At 41.6% G+C, this 20,079-nt stretch overlaps 1 protein-coding gene and 1 pseudogene across 6 annotated transcripts in view; both read right to left on the reverse strand.

Annotated features, from left to right (window-relative positions):
• Positions 1 to 14,316, reverse strand: part of ZMYM4 (zinc finger MYM-type containing 4) — a 117,062-nt gene extending 102,746 nt beyond the window's left edge. The window contains exon 1 of one of the 6 annotated variants that reach the window (XR_002830591.1): positions 13,913 to 14,316. Coding sequence is in view for 4 of the 6 variants with exons in the window: in XM_023758462.1 (XP_023614230.1) it covers positions 13,913 to 13,960 (48 nt within the window). In the remaining 2 variants the exon portion in view is untranslated. The remainder of the gene's footprint in view (positions 1 to 13,912) is intronic. The other 5 variants (XM_023758463.1, XM_023758462.1, XM_014460443.2 and 2 more) reach the window with 5 other exon arrangements.
• A 2,060-nt stretch (positions 14,317 to 16,376) lies between these two features.
• Positions 16,377 to 18,824, reverse strand: LOC106698050 (annotated as a pseudogene).
• Positions 18,825 to 20,079: the final 1,255 nt, after the last annotated feature.

Below are 20,079 nucleotides of genomic sequence, written 5' to 3' on the forward strand. Positions count from 1 at the left end.
GGAGAGAGATAGATAGTCAGAAACATCGATGGGAGAGAAACATCGACTCAGCTGCCTCCTGCACATCTCCCACGGGGATGTGCCCGCAACCCAGGTACATGCCCTTGACCGGAATCGAACCCGGGACCCTTCAGTCCGAAGGCCGACGCTCTATCCCCTGAGCCAAACCGGTTTTGGCGGCATGGCATACTGTTCTTAATATGTTTGCTCCCTTTCTTGGCATTATGTGTTTTAACCAAGGTCACCTCTCCGAGAAAGGTTGTTTCCCCAGGTAGGGATTTTTCCCTGAAGTTAGGGAGGGAATAAAACCCCTTCACTAAGTGCCAGGCGGGTAGTTAATCACTTTAACTACGAACAATCACACTTAAGCTACATAATCTTTACTCCCTGGAATGGAGATAAGAAATGCCCTAACCTTTGGAATAGAAATTGATAGGATTAAAATCAACTGATATAAATACAGATGCAACAAGACAATAAGACACAGAACCTGGCTGGAGAACCCAACTATGCTGATCATCTGAACTCTGCCTCCGTGTCATTCCTTCTTCACCGACTCCATCCACACCTTTGGGAACGCCTGGACCTGATGGGGCTGGACCTCAACAGTTACAGTCAAGTTATTGGGTTTTATAGGAGTTTGAAAAACATTTTTATGTTGTAACTAAGCATTTTACTGTTCCCTGTTATATTTTCTTCCTTTCCTCCAGATTGTTTTCTTCTTTGCATTTTTACTTTTTAGTCATATTTTCTATTGATATTCTTGAGGTTTACAGGTAAATAACTATATCATTGAAAATAATTTTGGCCGAAACCGGTTTGGCTCAGTGGATAGAGTGTCGGCCTACGGACTGAAAGGTCCCAGGTTCGATTCCGGGCAAGGGCATGTACCTGGGGTTGCGGGCACATCCCCAGTAGGAGATGTGCAGGAGGCGGCTGATCGATGTTTCTCTCTCATTGATGTTTCTAACTCTCTATCTCTCTCCCTTCCTCTCTGTAAAAAATCAATAAAATATATTTTTTAAAAAAAGAAAATAATTTTGTTCCCCAACTTTACACCTCTTATTTCCTTTCCTCACCTAACTATATTGCCTAGAACTAAGTAATTATGGTAATAGCAGGCATCGCTCCTAAATTTCCAAGGATGCTTGCTGGATTCTAATACAAATGAAGGAAATAACCCTCTATTCTTAGTTTCATTGAATAGGACTTTATCAGAAATGAAAATTAAACATACCAAGGTCTTTTTTGGCATCTTATATGAGATTTTTTTTTTTTGGCAAATATTTTTAAAACAAAACAATAAACTATTCCTCAAAAGTTACAAAAAAAGATTAGAAACGTGGGGAGTTGAGTTGTTCATTGACATTATTTACCATTTTTTAAGCAGTTATTGGCCTATTCAGGTTTTCTACTTCTTGAATCATTTTGGTGACTTATGTTAGAAAATCTCCCACTTCATCTAATTTATATCTGAATCAGCACTGAGTTAATTATACATATAGTTGTTCAACATATTATTCCAATATATTTATGGTTATATAGTGTTTTCTTCTTCCTAATACTATGTGTTTCTATTTTTTCTTTTTTTCCCTCAATTAGACTTGTCAGAAACTTGTTTACTTTATTGATCTCTTCAAACAAAAATCAGGTCTTATTTTTATCAATCTATAGATTTTCTATTTAATTCATTTTTCTAACACATTATTTTCAACTTTATTAATTCTTCCCTTGTGCTTTACTCAGGTTTATTTCATTGTTCTAACACATAAAATTGAATATGCAATTTATTTTTTACACTAAAAGCATTTAATGTTAAATCTTTTCTTTAGAGATTAGCTCTGCTCATATCCCAAGTTATGAAATGGCAGACTCTCATTGTTATAATCCTTTTTTTAATTGAGATATAAATGGCATATAACTCATTGTAATACTCCTAAGAGTTTTGTAATTAAAGTTACTTTCAACTTGTTTAGCCCAAGAGGTGCTTAAAAGTTCTAAAATTTCCAAATGTTTGGGTTGTTTTGACACTTTACGCATTTCAGCTTCACTGCACTGTGATCGAAGAATGTAGTGTCTAAATTTTAAGGTTTTAAAATGAAGTATAAATTATGAATAATTTATGTAAATGCTCCATGGGCGAGTGTAAGAAGAAGGTAATTTTTTCTCCATACTGTACCAAATACAATTAAACTCTGGTTCCTCTAAACCATTAAATTTTTTGTTTTACACATTTCAATGCAAGGCTTTTTATAATAATGATCCATGGCTTTGACCATTATCAATGAATGCTCAATGTGAATCATATCTTTACAAATACAAAGTCAGAAATTTGTAGCCGTTGGATAGACAACCAAGATGGCGGCATAGGTAAACACCTGAACTTGCTGCCGCGCACAACCACATTAAAACTACAACTAAAAGACAAAACGAATATCATCCAGAACCACAGGAAGGCTAGCTGAGTGTAAATTCTACTAGAAGGAAAAAGAAAAGCACATTGAGTCTGGGAGGAGGTGCAGAGGTGTGGAAGTGTGGAGGTACGGAGGCGCACTGAAAAGGGGCTGGCAGCTCGGTACGCAGTTGTCTTTTTCAATGGGGAGGGAGATACAAGCTCCTGACAGCTCTACACTCCAGTTTCGGGTGAGAATTTGGGGACCAAGACTAATACAGAGAGAAACTGTACTGTCTGGCATCAGGCCGGAACGTTGAGGGTGGCTTTCTCGCAGAGGTGCTTGCAGCGTTCATTGTTCCTACACGGGGGGCTACGGGGCTACAGGACACAGAGACCCAGGGACCTATCCGGGGGAGGGCCAACGGGCAACCATTGCTGTTTGCACCGCCCCGTGATTCCCTGAGACCACGCCCCACTCAATTTACAACCCCACCCAAGCTGTGTGCAGAGGCTTTTGCATACTAATGGCCTGGTCTTTCTCCGCCTAAAAACCTGTCAAACTGTATCTGGGTCAGAGAACACCAGATCTTCCAAAAGAAGGCCTAAGGCTTGTCAGCAGCCTGCATTACTGCACAGCTGTGCCTCATCTGGGCACCTCAAAACCCCAAACAAAGAGGAGGAATCTGCAGATCTTGCTGTAGCTCCTGCTGGGTGGCCCCAGGCAGTGGCTGACTTTGCACCTCCTTGGAGATCCAAGAGCCAGTCTACCCAGTGGTCAGCTTACAACTCTTCACATCCGTAAGAGACACACTCAGGGAGCAGACTCAGTGAGCGCCAAAGCCCCACTGAAGCAAGTCCTGCCCCATAAGGGTGTCTCCAGCACAGAAGTTCTCCCACTGCAGACACAACTGGTCCTCACAGCCAATTGGCCTGGAGGTCAATTCCTCCCAGTAATACCAACAGCAATAAAGGCTTAACTACAACAAGACTGTGCACAAAGCCCACAAAGGGGTGCACCAAGAGTGTCTACCTCAGGTAATTGGGGAGGCTGAGCCACTGGGCCCTATAGGACACCTAGCACACAAAGCCACTCTATCAACACAGGGAAGCATAAAAAATGCAGAGACAAAGAAACAGGTCACAAATGACAGAAATAGAGGAAAGCAAACTACTGGATATAGAGTTCAAAACCACGGTTATAAGGCTACTCAAGAATCTTCTAGAAACCTCCGAGAAATATAGTGAGACCCTCAAGGATATGAAAAAGGACCAACTAGAAATTAAGCACACACTGACTGAGATAAAGAATAATATAAAGAGATCCAACAGCAGACTACAGGATCCCAAGAATCAAGTCAAAGATTTGAAATACGAAGAAGCAAAAAACACCCAACTGGAAATGAAAAAAGAAAAAAGAATCCAAAAATATGAAGATAGTGTAAGGAGCCTCTGGGACAACTTCAAGCATACCAACATCCGAATTATGGGGGTGCCAGAAGAAGAGAGAAAGCAAGATATTGAAAACCTATTTGAAGAAATAAAGACAGAAAACTTCCCCTACCTGGTGAAAGAAATTGACTTACAAGTCCAGGAAGCACAGAGAACCCCAAACAAAAGGAATCCAAAGAGGACCACACCAAGACACATCATCATTAAAATGCCAAGAGCAAAAGACAAAGAGAGAATCTTAAAAGCAGCAAGACAAAAACAGTCAATTACCTACAACGGAGTACCCATACGACTGTCAGCTGATTTCTCAACAGAAACTTTGCAGGCCAGAAGGGAGTGGCAAGAAATATTCAAAGTGATGAATAGCAAGAACCTACAACCAAGATTACTTTATCCAGCAAAGCTATCATTCAGAATTGAAGGTCAGATAAAGAGTTTCACAGATAAGGAAAACCTAAAGGGGTTCATCACCACTAAACCAGTATTATACGAAATGCTGAAAGGTATCCTTTAAGAAGAGGAAGAAGAAGAAAAAGGTAAAGATACAAATTATGAACAACAAATACACATCCATCAACAAGTGAATCTAAAAATCAAGTGAATAAATAATCTGATGAACAGAATAAACTGGTGATTATAATAGAATCAAGGGCATAGAAAGGGAGCAGACTGACTATTCTTGGCGGGGAAAGGTGTGTGGGGGATGCAGGAAGAGACTGGACAAAAATCGTGCACCTATGAATGAGGACAGTGGGGGGGGGGGTGAGGGCGGGGGTGGGAGGGGAACCAGGTGGAGGGGAGCTATGGGAGGAAAAAAGAGGAACAACTGTAATAATCTGAACAGTAAAGATTTAATTTTTTTAAAAAAAGAATCAACCTATGAATGTATAAATAAGTGGAACAAGAAATCAATGTTTCTCTCTCTCTAAAATCAATAAAAATATTTTTTTTAAAAATCAGCTAATGAATGCATAAAGTGGAACAACAAATCAAAGTTTCTCTCCCCACCCATCTTCCTCTCTCTAAAATCAATTTTAAAAAATTCATGAGTTCATAATGATGATATCCCCTCCCAAACATTACCTTTAGAATTTGTTAAGTCATCATTCATTCTTCTAAAAATTGGTAAAATAGCCCAGCAGGTGTGGCTCAGTTGAGCGTCAAACCATGAAGTCACTGGTTCAATTCCTGGGCAGGGCACATGCCCAGGTTGCAGGCTTGATCCCCAGTATGGGGCGTGCAGAAGGCAGCCAATGGATGTTTCTCTCTAATCGATGTTTCCACCTCTTTCTCCCTCACCTTTCCTCTCTAAAATCTATAGGAACATATTTTCAAAAAAATAAATAAAATTCAAAAAAATAAAAGTTGGTAAATAAAGGGAAAAAATAAATACTCACTCTGCTTTTCCTGTACAAATGATTATTACAGGGTAAACAAATAACTGAGGAGGAAAGAAATTTTTGAGAGACAGAGAAACATCAATTATTGTTGTTCCATTCATTTATATATTTATGGATTGACTCTTGTTTGTGCCCTGATCGGGTATCAAATCCTCAAGCTTGGCACATCAGGACAATGCTCCAACCATATCTAACTACTAATGCTCTAGCCCTATATATAACTATTAATTTGTGGGAAATATGAAGAGCAATATGAGCAACCTGACAAGGCCTGATGAAGGAAATTTTTATGGAAGAATTCCAATGAATATAGAATAGACAGCAAAATTATTCTTCTAATGAAATAACGAATGTAGGCAACAATCATCAATAGCTGATAAATTCAAAAAGTTAAAAGTTAAGAAACTACAATATTTGGTTCCCACTGACAGAACATAAACTGATCAAAATTAGCATCACTAAAATTATGTGCCTCCTAGAGTGATGTAAAAAAATTCACAGCATCATTAATAGAATAACTATACTGCTCAGCTGGCATGGATGGCCCAGTGGCTGAGTGTCGACCTATGAACCAGGAGGTTCGATTCCTGGTCAGGGCACATGCCTGGGTTGTAGCTCGATCCCCAGTGCGGGGGGGGGGGGGGGGGTGCACAGAGCAGCCGCACAAAGACTCTCTCCCCACAATGAAGGTTCTATCTCTCCCTCCTCCTCTCCAATCCCAAATCAAAAAAAAAATAGGAAAAGCCCATACCTTAAAAATATTTTTCAAATAAATATAGAAATTATAAATTTTAATTTATGGTTTCTTTTGAGTAAAGTAAAAAACACTAGTTCTATCTCCAAATGGATGCGCAAATATTACCCTTTAAGATCCCTCATAGATCTCAGAGATTTAGTGTATATTCCCTTAAAAATAAACCTGAGTTGTGAAGATATATTTTAAGATTATATCAAAAAAGAATGTATTTCTTAGGCAAAATAATTTGATACTTCCTGAGAAGTAATTTACATCTATTTGATTTAAATATAATTCAATTTATTTTAACAACCAAAAATTCCAGATAATGAATTCTGGACCTATACCATTATTATATATACTAGAGGCCCGGTGCACAAAAATTTGTGCACTGGGGGCAGGGGGGGGGGGGTCCCTCAGCCTGGCCTGTGCCCTCTCGCAGTCTGGGTCCCCTCGGGAGAGGACCAACTGCTGGCTTAGGCCTGCTCCCCGGGGGATTGGGCCTAAGCTGGCAATCAGACATCCCTCTGGCAGCCCGGCAGTCCTCGGGGGATGTCCACTTGCCAGCGGGGGAGCAGACCTAAACTGCAGTCAGACATCCTTAGCGCTGCTGAGGAGGTGGGAGAGGCTCCCACCACCACCGCTGTACTGGCAGCCGTCAGCCTGGCTTGTGGCTGAGCAGAGCTCCTCCATGTGGGAGCGCACTGACCACCAGAGGGCAACTCCTGCATTGAGCGTCTGCCCCCTGGTGGTCAGTGTGTGTCATAGTGACCAGTCATTCCCAGTCTTTCTGCTGTTAGGGTCAGTTTGCATATTACCCTTTTACTATATAGGATAGAGGCCTGGTGCATGGGTGGGGGCCGGCTGGTTTGCCCTGAAGGGTGTCCCGGATCAGGGTGGGGGTCTCGCTGGGGTGTCTGGCCAGCCTGGGTGAGGGGCTGATGGCTGTTTGCAGCTGGTCACACCCCCTTCAGGGTGGGGGTCCCCACTGGGGTGCCTAGCCAGTCTGGGTGAGGGACTGAGGGCCGTTTTCAGGATTGCCGGCGACTGAAGCTCCCTGCCTCTCCTTTTTTTCTGTGTTTTTTTTATTCTGAGATTTATTTACCTTCTATAATTAAAACTTTGTTGCCATCACTGGAGCTGAGAGCCGGGCTCCTGCTCGCTCCAGCTCTATGGCCACGGCCTGCTGAAAGCAGGTATCTGGGGTTTGTTTAGCTTATATAATTGAAACTTTGTTGCTTTCGGAGCTCAGAGCTGGGCCGCAGCAGGTGGGGAACCTTGGCTTCCTCCAGCAGGTGGGGAACCTTGGCTTCCTCCATCACTGGAGCAAGCAAGCCTCCTGCTCGCTTCAGCTGCGTGGCTGCCGGCCGCCATCTTGGTTGGGTTAATTTGCATATCTCACTGATTAGCCAATGTGAGGCGTAGCGAAGGTACGGTCAATTACCATGTTTGTCTATTATTAGATAGGATTAGACATAATATATAGTTATTAGATATTTATTTATTACATAATTATACAACATACCATACATACATATAAATACATTATATATATTGTAATTATATGAAATTAGTTAATTATATATTAATTATTGTGGTATATTTTAGTATAGTGAATTCTAACCCATACTAGTTATCAAACAGTAAATTTTTCAAGTAGTACTTGATCCTGGTTTATCCTATTATACTATGACCTTTTGAAAAAAAATCTCTGTACCACAGTTTCCTCTTTTATAAAATAGGACAGTAATAGTGGCTACTGTTCATGGAATTAATAAAGATTGAAGGATATGTTACATATAAAATACTTAGAATAATGACTGAACATAAATGTTTACAGATACCAAATATCATTTTATAGAAACCTCTGCTAGCTACAAGATGAACACTGTGAAAATACATGATCACTGCCAGTACTAGAATGGTCTCTTCAAATGGCTCTCTGTACAAAGAGCCAATGCATTCTTAAAGCACATGATTTATACTGTGTACACATGACCTGAAAATATTTTTAATATGTACTACCATGTTTTTAAGTAACACATTTAGCAAAAAGGCAAAAGATAAAAAAAATAATTAAGGAATAAAGAAGGATCAACCTTTGCAATTATTTTATTATAAAATCCTATATAATAAAAGCCTAATATGCTAAGTGTCCGGTCGTCTGTTCAACTAAAGTGTAATATGCTAAGGATATGCTATGGCCACTCAACCACTCGCTATGACATGCACTGACCACCAGGAGGAAGACAGCTGAACCATCGACCAGTCGCTATGATGTGCACTGACCACCAGGGGGCAGATGCTCTGATCGGTAGGTTAGCTTGCTGCTGGGGTCCGGCTGATTGGCACTGAGCAAGAAGGACTGGACACACCCTGGAGCCCTCCCATGGTCCCTCCCCGGCCCCAATTGTGCACCAGTGCGTGCACCGGGCCTCTAGTATTAAGTGCAAGCAATTCAAAACAATACTTCTCCATTAATCCCATCACATAATAAAATCAATGCCAGGCCGAGGGACCCCACTGGTGCATAAATTCGTGCACCGGGCCTCTAGTATTAAGTGCAAGCAATTCAAAACAATACTTCTCCATTAATCCCATCACATAATAAAATCAATGCTTTCATTTTTTCCATATTCTATTCTACCGGAGACCCAGGGGGCCCAAGTCAGGCTGAAGGACCCCACCGGTGCACGATGAGGCTGAGGAGTGGTTAGGGGAGGATTCCAGGGCGTGTCCGGCCCATCTCGCTCAGTCCCTATTGGCTGAACCCCAGCAGCAAGCTAAACTACCGGTAGGAGCATCTGCCTCCTGGTGGTCAGTGCACCTCATACCGACTGGTCACACGGTCAAATGAACTATCGGACACTTAGTATGTTAGGCTTTTATTACATAGGATTTCTTATCTACATGCATGTTGCAATTTTTAAACATTTACAATATAGGTAACATTTTATAGTCTACATTGTTACTATTATACCACAAATTTTTTTCCATTTTGCAAAATTTTCCCTCTTATTCTCCATTTCCTTTTTCATCCTCGTCCCCTGAGGGTGATCAATAGTAATAGCCTGACCTGTATCCTCCACAACTTTCTCCAAGTTCATACAAATACAAATATAGACACATATATGGGGAAGCAAGAAAGGACCATTTGTTTTTACAAAAATGGAAGCATACTACTTTAAATATACTTTCTCTTTCTTTTAAGCATACCATATCAAATTTAATATACAGAGAAGTTCAAATATGTAACTGATACAACTTACTGGACCAGGTAAAATACATACATTTACAAAAGTTATTTTCTATGTAAACTTTTAAAAGACATAGGAATTTGCCCTAGCCAGTTCTGCTCAGTGGATAGAGCCTTGGCTGCAGACCGAAGGGTCCTGGGTTCGATTCCCGACAAGGGCACATGCCCGGGTTGTGGGCTCGATCCCCAGTAGGGGGCGTGCCGGAAGCAGCCGATCAATGATTCTCTCTCATCATTGATGTTTCTTTCTCTCCCTCTCCCTCCCTCTCTGAAATCAATAAAAATATATATTTAAAAAAAATAAAATAAAAAATAAAAGACATAGGAATTTCATGCAAAAATATGGACACCAGATTTCATTAGATACCATGCTTTATGATAGTTTGTTATAATATCCAAGCATAAAATAATTTCACTACTTAGAACAAGCCTACCTAATAAATTTTAAAACTTATTTTAGAAAATAAAATTTTACAATCTTAAAAATTCACTCAAAAATATACTGACTTTAAGAGAGAGGATGTGTGTGTTTAATATTAGCTTCCATGTGAACTTGGTGCTTTCTATAGCAGAGATGATAGATGGATATACTATGATGCACTTGCTTCCTCAAAAGTTCACAGAGAGACTAGCATTCAGATACGGTCTGAATACAATAATATTAATCTTATCTAACCCTGGCTGACGTGGTTCAGTTAGTCAAGCGTGGTTTTATGCACCAAAAAGTCACCTGTTCAATTCCCGGTCAGGGCACATGCCCAGGTTGCAGGTTCAGAGCCCCGTCAGAATACAGGAGGCAACCGATACGATCCATGTTTCTCTCTCACACATGGATGTTTCTCTTTCTCTCTCCCTCTCCCTCCCTCCCTCCTTTCCCCCCTTAATCTCTCTACCAAAAAAAAAAAATCAACAAAAGCTTATTTTTTTGTAAAAAAATCTTGGCCAATTAATACCTATTATTCTAACAGCCCACAAGCAGGAAAATATGACTTCAGAAAGGCCTACAAAGAACTTTAAGGTTGTTAACCCAATGATCTTAAAATACATTTTCCCACACTCTCCCACCTTACCATAACCCAGAAAAATCAGAAGATCCCTAAATCTGGATCCACAGGAGAGAAATTTGAGATATAGAGGATGATAAGAAAGATTTACAGAAGCTCCCAAAAATACAAAGCAGATAACTTAGTACTAAAGCCATAGAGCCTCTACTGTAACAGATAAACTTCTCTTATCAAAAATCAATGTTTTCTGAGTTCCCATTACGGGAATATCACAGGTGTCAGAGATGCAAAAAAGCAATGAAATGGGCTCTACTGGAAAGGAGTGCACAATTTAGAGAGAGCCAAAATATATTACCTTAATAATCACAAATACCGTAACACAATGCCTAGCATACAGCTCATCAATTAACGTATGTGCTTAACTTTTTGTGAGTTATGATTATAAAAAGGCAGTAAGCATCATAAATACAATGCAAATTCAGATTAAATAACTGAAAGTTATTATCTAGGCATATTTCGTTTGTTTAAACTTTCCTCAAGGCAAAGAGTCAAGTTATTTTAAAAGATACTGTGCTGTATAATCCCTACTAATCTCCTTGGAATATACATATGGAATCGACGAGGAGTTTATCTCCCACGCAAGCGATGGAATCCACGTTTATTGTGCACGCGGGCGATAGAATCCAGGTGGAGTTTATCACGCACACAGGCACTGATGGAATCACATGGACTTCATTGCGAGTGCGTGCGCACACAGAAAAAAAGCACACATGTACCACATGTACCATTTAGAACTGAACATTCTAACCAAATATCAAAACCAAAATGGATTAGGGAGCCCAAAAGATACTGAATATAACTCTCCACCACAAGGAAACTGGTAGAATTAAAGGGAAACCTGTACAAGTGCTATGTATTCTACATGTTGTTAAAAGTTTAGAAAGCTAAAAGGTTTGGACAGTTAAAAGTTTTAAGTGTATTATAAGAGAAAGAAGAATAGCCAAAACCGGTTTGGCTCAGTGGATAGAGCGTCGGCCTGCGGACTGAAAGGTCCCAGGTTCGATTCCGGTCAAGGGCATGTACCTGGGTTGCGGGCACATCCCCAGTGGGAGATGTGCAGGAGGCAGCTGATCGATGTTTCTCTCTCATCGATGTTTCTAACTCTCTATCTCTCTCCCTTCCTCTCTGTAAAAAATCAATAAAATATATTTTTAAAAAAAAAAGAGAAAGAAGAATATGTTTAAAATCTAGTTGAATTTGTTACCAAAGTGCATAGATGTTTTCTAGAACATTCTATTTTATAAGGTGAACAACAGCTTTTGTAGACGAATTCAGAAATCTCCTTGAATGACATTAAATATCTAAAGTAATTTACTCCCATTATTTTAATTGATGGTCATATGCCATATGGTCAAGCCTAATGAGGAAGAATCCAGTTTAAAACTCAAAGCTTGGAGCACACCTAGGCTGGCGGACTAAACTCTCGGCGCGCGCCGGAATAGCTTTCCATGCAGGTAAAACCCCAAACATACTTTTCCAAAAATGCACCTTGACGGCATCTACTCTCAGTACCATGGGGAAGGGAGGGAAATTCTTTGTATATATCTGTATAAAAGTTATTGACTTTCCTTTGGGGGGTTTTATTCTTTTTTTAAGAAAAAACAAATTCAGTAGATTTAGAGCTCTGAATTTTCTTTTTTTTTTTTTAAGGTTCACTCTCCACAGTTTTATGTGAGAAAAATGTATAGAGACATTGGGAGATTTTAAAAATAGAAGAATTCTCAAAAGGCAAAAAAAAAAAAAAAAAGATAAATAAAACTCAAAGCTTGAAGAAAAATTTTAAATTTTAAAAAACGTGCATTCCACACCCAATATTTATATTAAATGAACCACTTGGACCTATTTCATACAGCTTAACCTATGACAAGTTATTGCATGAGGAGGATCTAAAATTTTATAAAACTAAGACTATAAACATTGAATTTAAATTGCTCAAAATACAATGAAATGCCTAAATAACTGGTGATGGGATAAAGTATAGCTAAACATGTGATTAAAACAAGTACAGTAAAATGTTAATGGTTAATCTAGGTGTGGGTATACGGATGTTCCCTGTACACTTTTCAATTTTGCTGTGTAGCTGAAAATATTTTCCTAATAAATTGTTGAAAAAAATACTAGACACTTCTTTGGTTCTTTATAATTCAGGCTTTTAAGGAGAGAAACATAGATTAAAGAAACGCGTATGTGGCGTCCAACACAAGCACTGTAGTTGAGACAAACCTGGATTGAAATCCCAGCTCAATGTCTTAACTAGATATCTGATCTTCATTACTTAACCCCGCTATGCCTACATTCCTTCTCATCTGAAAAATGGGTTTTACATAGAATTAATGTGAAGTTAAATTTTCCCTAGAAACCACAGTGCCAGGCATATAATAAGCACTTACTCAAAATGTTAGATGTAATATCATGAGATTGCTAATTTTGTGCTAAGAACGGTCATTCTCAATAAAGATGAAGTAGTGCCCGGCTGGTGTGGTTGGGCGTGCACCCATGAACCCAGAGGTCACCGGCTGGATTCCTGGTCGGGGCACAGGCCCTGACTGCCGGTGCGAACCCCGATAGCGGGTACAGAGGAGGCAGCCAATTCTCAGATTCTCATCGATGCCCCTCTCCCCTCCTCTCTCTCTAAAATCAATAAAAACACATTTTTAAAAAGGTTAATAATTTTTTTCCGCGGTTGGTTTAGCGCTCATTTGATCATTTTGAGACCATTTCCAAAAGGAAGATTCCTGACAGCGAACTCACGGCTTCACATGCTAGGGCCGAGGGAGGGAGTGAGGGGTGGAGCTGTAAAAGTCTGAAAAATATTGCTCAATCGATAGCACAATAATGTTCTCCATCTGAAAAAAGTCATTTGGAATTAAATTCTAAAAGTTTCAGGACAAAACTTTATAAGTCACTTAACAACTACAGAACTGGCTTCCCCTCTGCAGATGGGTTAGGTACATCCTTGTGTTGACAAAACTTGCCATACTCATCCACGTTCTGAATTGTTGGTAACGAAACTAGCCTAGAACACGGCATGTATAGCTGCCAAAAATCTTCCTCCTAAATCAGGACATGCCAACGACCCCACTTGTTCACAGGTAAGAGCACGACCTCTACCCCGGTCTATAACGGTTACGGGGAGAGGAGGTAAGAGAGGCAGGAAAATGACTTCGCGACGGTGTTACCAAGGAACCCTCCGGGTCTCCCTCGCGAGACCCCCTCACGACTTTATTCCCGCCACCGCCACCCGCACCGGTCCTCGCCCCGGTTCAACTTCCAGACTGATTTGTTAAAGATGCACTTAAAGATCATGACACGCTCCCTCCCCAGGCCCAAGTAACCGACCCCCAATGCTGGAAAAGAATTTTAGAAGCAAACAGCCCCCGCCCCTCCCCCTCCCCACCAGCAGGAAATCTTTGTCCCACCTGCCGAGGGGCCACTCTCCAGCGCGCTCCAGACCCAAGCTTGCCTCAGTCCTGCCCGCAACCTTCCCCCAACCGGGACTCGGCGACCCCCAACGAGCCTGCGCTTGGCCATTCCCGGCCCCGGCCCCGGCCCCGGCCCGGGACGCAGCTCCCGCCCCGCCCCCCGCCGCCCGCCACCCGAGTTCAGCCTCACCTCACCTACCCTCCTTCGGGGGCCGGACTCCACCTCTCTCTCCGCCATGTTGGCCCCCGCTTGGAACCGCTGCGGCTCCCGGCGCGGTGGCGGTGGAACCTCTCGGGCCCCCGGCCCCCGCCCACACTGCAGGCACGGCCGCCTCAAGGCAGCTTCCCGGGATCCGGCCGAACCTGGTGCTGAAAGTGGGGAGGTGGCGGGTGCCGCGCGCTGGGTGGGATATCTTGAGATCCCACGGGTGCGCGCGTGGGCGGTAGGGCCTGCCCAGGAAAGGGGGTGGGGGCTGGGACTCGGGGGGTTAATGGCCTCCAAGGGGCCCCGTGAGTAGGATTATTTTCTCTCAGAGAAATTCCTCCGCCTGCGGTTTCTTAAAGGGATCACTAAACCAGCCCCTTGCGCGCGCCCCTGATGCGCAGGCGCACCTTAAGCCCCTCCTTCCTTTCCCATCAAGCCCCGGGTCCTGAGCCTGCGCGGTGAGTGGCCCAGGGTAGGCCAGATCCTGCAAGTCTCTTTGCTTGCCAACAGCTACTCCCACCACTCAACTATGGCCGCTGTCTTAAAGGGACCGTGACACAGTGATGAAGGAGGGATGAAAGAAATTAGTGAAAGGGCTATCTGGAGAATTGGGTGAAATGTGGTTGGGGGTGGTCCAGATCACCATCTTACACCTGATTGCAGAAATACCAGTGTATAGAGAAAAAGATGGTGAACTGAAGTTCTCAGTGGACCTCTGAAGGTGAAGAATCCCAATCAATGAGAGAACAGCCAGTCATTTCAAGGAGACACAGCCTTCCTGCCTTGAGACAGCCTGGTCTGAAGCACAGAGCGTAGAACATTCAGGGCCAACTCTGACTGCCTAACCTCAAATTAGATCCTTTGGTGATTCTGAAGACTGAACAAACAACTCGTGATAGTTTCCTCAATAACTTGTCCTTAGAATATCTAAATCAAGAGGATTTTAGGAACCATCTACTCCAATGGTAAAATAGCAGCCTGGTCAAGGGAAGTAATTTGTCCTAAGGCACCTAGAGGCTAGTGTGAATAGACTGAAGATTTCAGTCACCTTCATCCAGGCTTTTCAATGCACCAAGCTGTCTTCAAAGCAAGAGGTAATTTTTTTTAACCTAGAAGATTAAAGTTCTACAATACTTTAAGAAATTTGTAATTCTTCTCTGAAGATGTGCCATGATTTGCAGATATTATGTGTCCTCACTCACCTCCATTGTAGCAGCTTTGAGAATTTGACTTAAAGGATAAGCAACTTAATCTCTAATCAGAAAACTGGGAAATAGATTTGGGTTTATCTTGCCCTGAAACCCAAGCTGAGGATGCCTGAAGAGAATGGGGCCTTGATTCGTTCCTCTTTATCCATTCCAGTCCCCTACCTTAAGGTGGAGAAAATTGCCCTAATGGTTTTCATGATGATAGCTTAGGGAGATCATATGTAAGAACTGCAAAGGAGTTGCCTCTGAAGATCATTCCCCATGATGACAAAAAAAAAATTTTTTTTTCAAAAGCAACTCCTAAAATCACAGGATAATGAGATGTAAACTTCTGTTTGTCACTTTAGCTTTTGTGTGTCACTTAGTGGCTCTTTTGAAACTGAGAACTTTCCTAATTTTCCTGGAAACTATCTGCGAAATTGCTGGAAGTTTCCATGCTGATTCTTGCTTAGGCCTATTCATCTTTAATTTCACTTCTGCATAGGGAAAAAGAGAGAAGAGCCAAAAGAAAGAAAAATGTATATTTCATCCAGAATTTTACAATGTATATTTCAGTCAGAATCTTTCATTCCATGTTCAGAGCAAGAAGAAGGAAATAAAAAGAAAAGCCAAGAAAAAGTAGTTCCAGGGAAAGTGGGTACATAAAAGGTCTAGTAGTTTCCACCTGTTTTTATTAATAGTGGAATATTCCCTTCTAATAAGATCTGATGACTTAAAATGAAGTTACTAAATTTGAAGTGGAAATAGGGAATCCATAAACCTGCTCACCAAACCTCCCTTTGCCCCCTCTCTTCTTTTCATGTGACCTCCCACTATTACAGACATGTTGCATTTTTCAGAAGACAGTTTAAAGCCAGATTTCACCCAACTCCACATTTTAGAGATGGAGTTACAGAGGCCTAGAAAGATGTGACTTGCTTGAAACTACCCAGAGGTTAGTAACAACAGGGCTAAAACAGTTATCTTGACCCCCAGCCTAAGGCTGTCTCCTATATCAAACTGTTTCTAGATTATCATTGTCAAATTTTTTGTTGCTTTTTATATCTTTAATATTTATATCTAACATTTTTCACTTGATGTAGCATAAACATATTATCATGCTGATAAATAATAACCTACAACCTTTTTATGGCTTCATATATTTCATTGTATAACTAAAGCATATATTTTTCTGGGTCCCTGCATTTTTTTTTTTTTGGTTGTCAAATGATCTTTAATTGAAATATTTTCCTTTGTGGCTCTTAATTAACTGGACATTCCACTGCACCACTGTTGATGTCATCTATGATGTCATGAGGGTGGCAGCCATCAACATTGAGGACCACAGACTGGGCAGTCCCCAGGATCTCTTTAATGGTTCCAGAGAGTCTCTAGCTAAAGATTGGTGCTGTATCTGTTGGGCAATTTTAACAATCTCACCAAAAGTGTTATTTCCAGCCCTGGCCAGTGTGGCTCAGTTGGTTGAGCATCATCCCATGCACTGAAAGTTTGCCAGTTCCATTCCCAGTCAGCGCACATACCCAGGTTTCTGGTTCAATCTAATGTGCCCAAGAATGTTTCTCTCCTCTCCCTTCCTCTCTCTCTCTAAAAAAGGAAAAGAAAAAAAATCAATTAAAAAAGTGATATTTCCCTGTGCTTAACGTTTTCTTGCTTCTGTCTGTCTCTTGGCAGTTCTTTGAGGACTTTGCTGATCAGGGCAGAGGCAGAAAGTACTATCTCAATCTGGCTTATTTGTACTGAATGGTCAGTTTCATTGTAATCTTCTTTTTATTTTTAATTTATTAATTTTTTAAATATATCTTTATTGATTCCAGAGAGAAAGGGAGAGGGAGAGAGATAGAAACATCAATGATGAGAGAGAATCATCAATCGGCCACCACCCGCGTGCCCCCCCACTGGCGACCGAGCCCACAACCCTGGCATGTGCCCTTGACTGGAATCGAACTTGGGACCCCTCAGTCCTCAGGCTGATGCTCTATCCACTGACCCAAACCTGCCAGGGCAATTTATTAATTTTTTAAAGAGAGAGAGAGAAACATTGATTTGTTGTCCCACTTATGTATGCCTTCATTGGTTGATTCTTGTATGTGCCTTGACCAGGGATCGAACCTGCAACCTTAGAATTTCCAACAACACTCTAACCAAACTGAGCTACCTGGGCCAGGGCTCACTGTAATCTTTAGATCAAGCATATCAAACTCAAAGGCTAACACGGTTAACCAAATAAACAAGGTTTACATTTATGTGGGCCACAAAAAAAAAAAGCTTCAATTTTCATAGAAACGTAGGTTTATTTCCATAAAGATATGCTGAATACAAAGGGCTGAAATAAATGAATCATCGTTAACATAAAATAATAGAACCTTATAATAAAAATTAATATTTTTTCTTGAACATTAACTTACCAGACACTGAATAACTGCACAATTTAATAAGTGTAATGCAAATAAACCTATTTTTCTTGTTCTCCAAAAGTGAAATACTTCCTGTTGCACACACCAAACAAGTCAATACAAGACTAATGACTTGGCAGTCTGCTGCTAAAATATTCACTGCTAGTATTAGTGGAGAAAAATGGTGTGCCTGTGTGTAAAGCACATAAGGGAAATGAATGCAACATGATTATAGTAATCAGTCATTAGCGAACATTGTAGTTCATTATTAATAACTAGTGACCTGGTGCATGAATTCATGCATATTGAAAGGAAATTAATTAGAAGAGCAGTCGCCAACCAGTAGACTGAGGACCACTGGTGATCCGTGAGGTCTGAAAGGTTAGCGACCACTGAATTAGAAGGTGGCCAGCAAGACTGGCCAAGATGGGCAGGACACACCCTGGAACCAACCTCCCACAGTCCCTCCCTGGCCAGCTGCACCTGGGGTGGCACGGTGGCTCAAAGGGCATCTGCAGAATGAGCGGGGTCCCTCAGCCTGGCCTGCAGGGATCAGGCCGAAACTGGCTCTCTGACATCCCCCAAGGGGTCCCAGAGTGGGAGAGGGCACTCTGCAAAGTTGCTGTCGTACAGAGTGTAGAACACAAACTCAAGTATGCAGTAAACCAGATTCAGGCCAACAGTGCCCCAGCAACAACATAACCCACAGCTGAAGGTGGAATCACATGGCCCCACAGGAAATCAGGCTCCCTCCTCTCTGGTTTTGGGGTGTGTCACCCAAGAACCACCGCTGCCAAGTCACTGCAGCTCGGCAGCTCCTGCATTGAGCATCTGCCCCCTGGTGGTCAGTGTGAGTCATAGCGACCGGTTGGACAGTCGGACACTTAACACATTAGCCTTTTATATATATAGATTATGTATAACCGGATACTGTAAAAATAAAGTTACAAAATTCTTATTAAAATGTTTCTTACCGTTATATTGGCTGGGCCGCAAAAATATTCGTTGTGGGCCACATGCGGCCTGTGGGCCGCGAGTTTGACATACTTGCTTTAGACCCTTCCAATCACTGGTTGCTTTGGCAATGCCATCACCAACCTTTTTTGGAGACAGACCCAGGGGGCCAATCATGGGAGCCAGGGCAGACATGGCACCAAATTCCCCACTGGTGCAACTCAGGTGTATGACTTTGATCTTGTTGGGATAGAACTTTGGCAGCATGGTGGATGTGGCTGGTGTCAGATGAACCTACGCTGAAGACAACTGAAAGAAGTTGCACCTAGGCCTCCTCTAAGCTGAAATCCAGAAAGCCCTGGTCCCCTTTTATAGGACACTAGAGGCCCGGTGCACAAAATGTGTGCACTCAGGGGGGCCCTCAATCTGGCCTGCACCCTCTTGCAGTCCAGGAGCTCTTGGGGGATGTCCAACTGCTGGCTTAGGCCCACTCCCCGGGGGAAGTGGGCCTAAGCTGGCAGGCCAATATCCTTAGCGCTGCTGGGGAGGCAGGAGAGGCTCCCGCCACCGCAGCTGTGCTCTTCAGCCATGAGCCCAGCTCAAGGATTCTTGCTGAGCAGCGCTCCCTCTGTGGGAGCACACTGACCACCAGGGAGCAGCTACTGCATTGAGTGTCTGCCCCGTGGTGGTCAGTGTGTGTCATAGCAACCAGTCATTCTGCCGTTCGGTCGATTTGCATATTAGCCTTTTATTATATAGGATTAAGTGTTTTCTATATTATTTATTTTTTTTCTGTTAACAACATTATAATAAACAACATTACAGTAAATGTCCTTTTACACACATCTTTGCAAACATCTTAAATATTTCCTTAGGATAAATTCCTAAATGTAGAATTGCCGAGTCAAAATTTATGGCTTTTGATACAGATTGCCTTCCAGAAAGATATCAGTTACACTTGCACCAGCAGTGTCAGCTTACTACAAGCTCCCAAACTAGGTACTACATTTTTTTTAATAATTAAACTATAACTTACATACAGGGAAGTGTACAAATTATAAGTGTAAAACAATGTTTTTAAAAAAATTTTGTCCCGGCCGAGGTGGCTCAGTAGTTGAGCATCAACCTATGAACCCAGGAGGTCAGGGTTCAATTCCGGTCAGGGCATATGCCCGGGATCCCAAAGGTGAGGTGTGCAGGAGGCAGCCGATCCATGATCCATGAAAAAAATATGTTTACAAAAAAAAAAATTTTTGTGAAATACATATAAAGTTTACTATTTTACCATTTTTAAGTGTACAATTCATTGGCATTAAATAAAACATTTACATTGTTCTACAACCATCACCAGCATCCAATTCAGGAATTCTTTTCATCATGTAAAACTATAAGTCTACACCAAGTAAATGATAACTCCCCATTGCTTGATGAATTTTTAAAACATATAATCAGCTCCCAGATCAATAAATAAAATATTACCAGTCTCCCTAAGCTCCCCTAAGTATCTCCTTCTAGTAACTAAGCCCACACACAAGAGGATGAATTCCAGCTGGGTTTTGTTAATAGCAATGCCAATTGGGTAAAATAATGGTATCTT

This window comes from Myotis lucifugus, unplaced genomic scaffold, assembly GCF_000147115.1.
Source record: "Myotis lucifugus unplaced genomic scaffold, Myoluc2.0 scaffold_131, whole genome shotgun sequence".
Lineage (NCBI taxonomy): Eukaryota > Metazoa > Chordata > Mammalia > Chiroptera > Vespertilionidae > Myotis > Myotis lucifugus.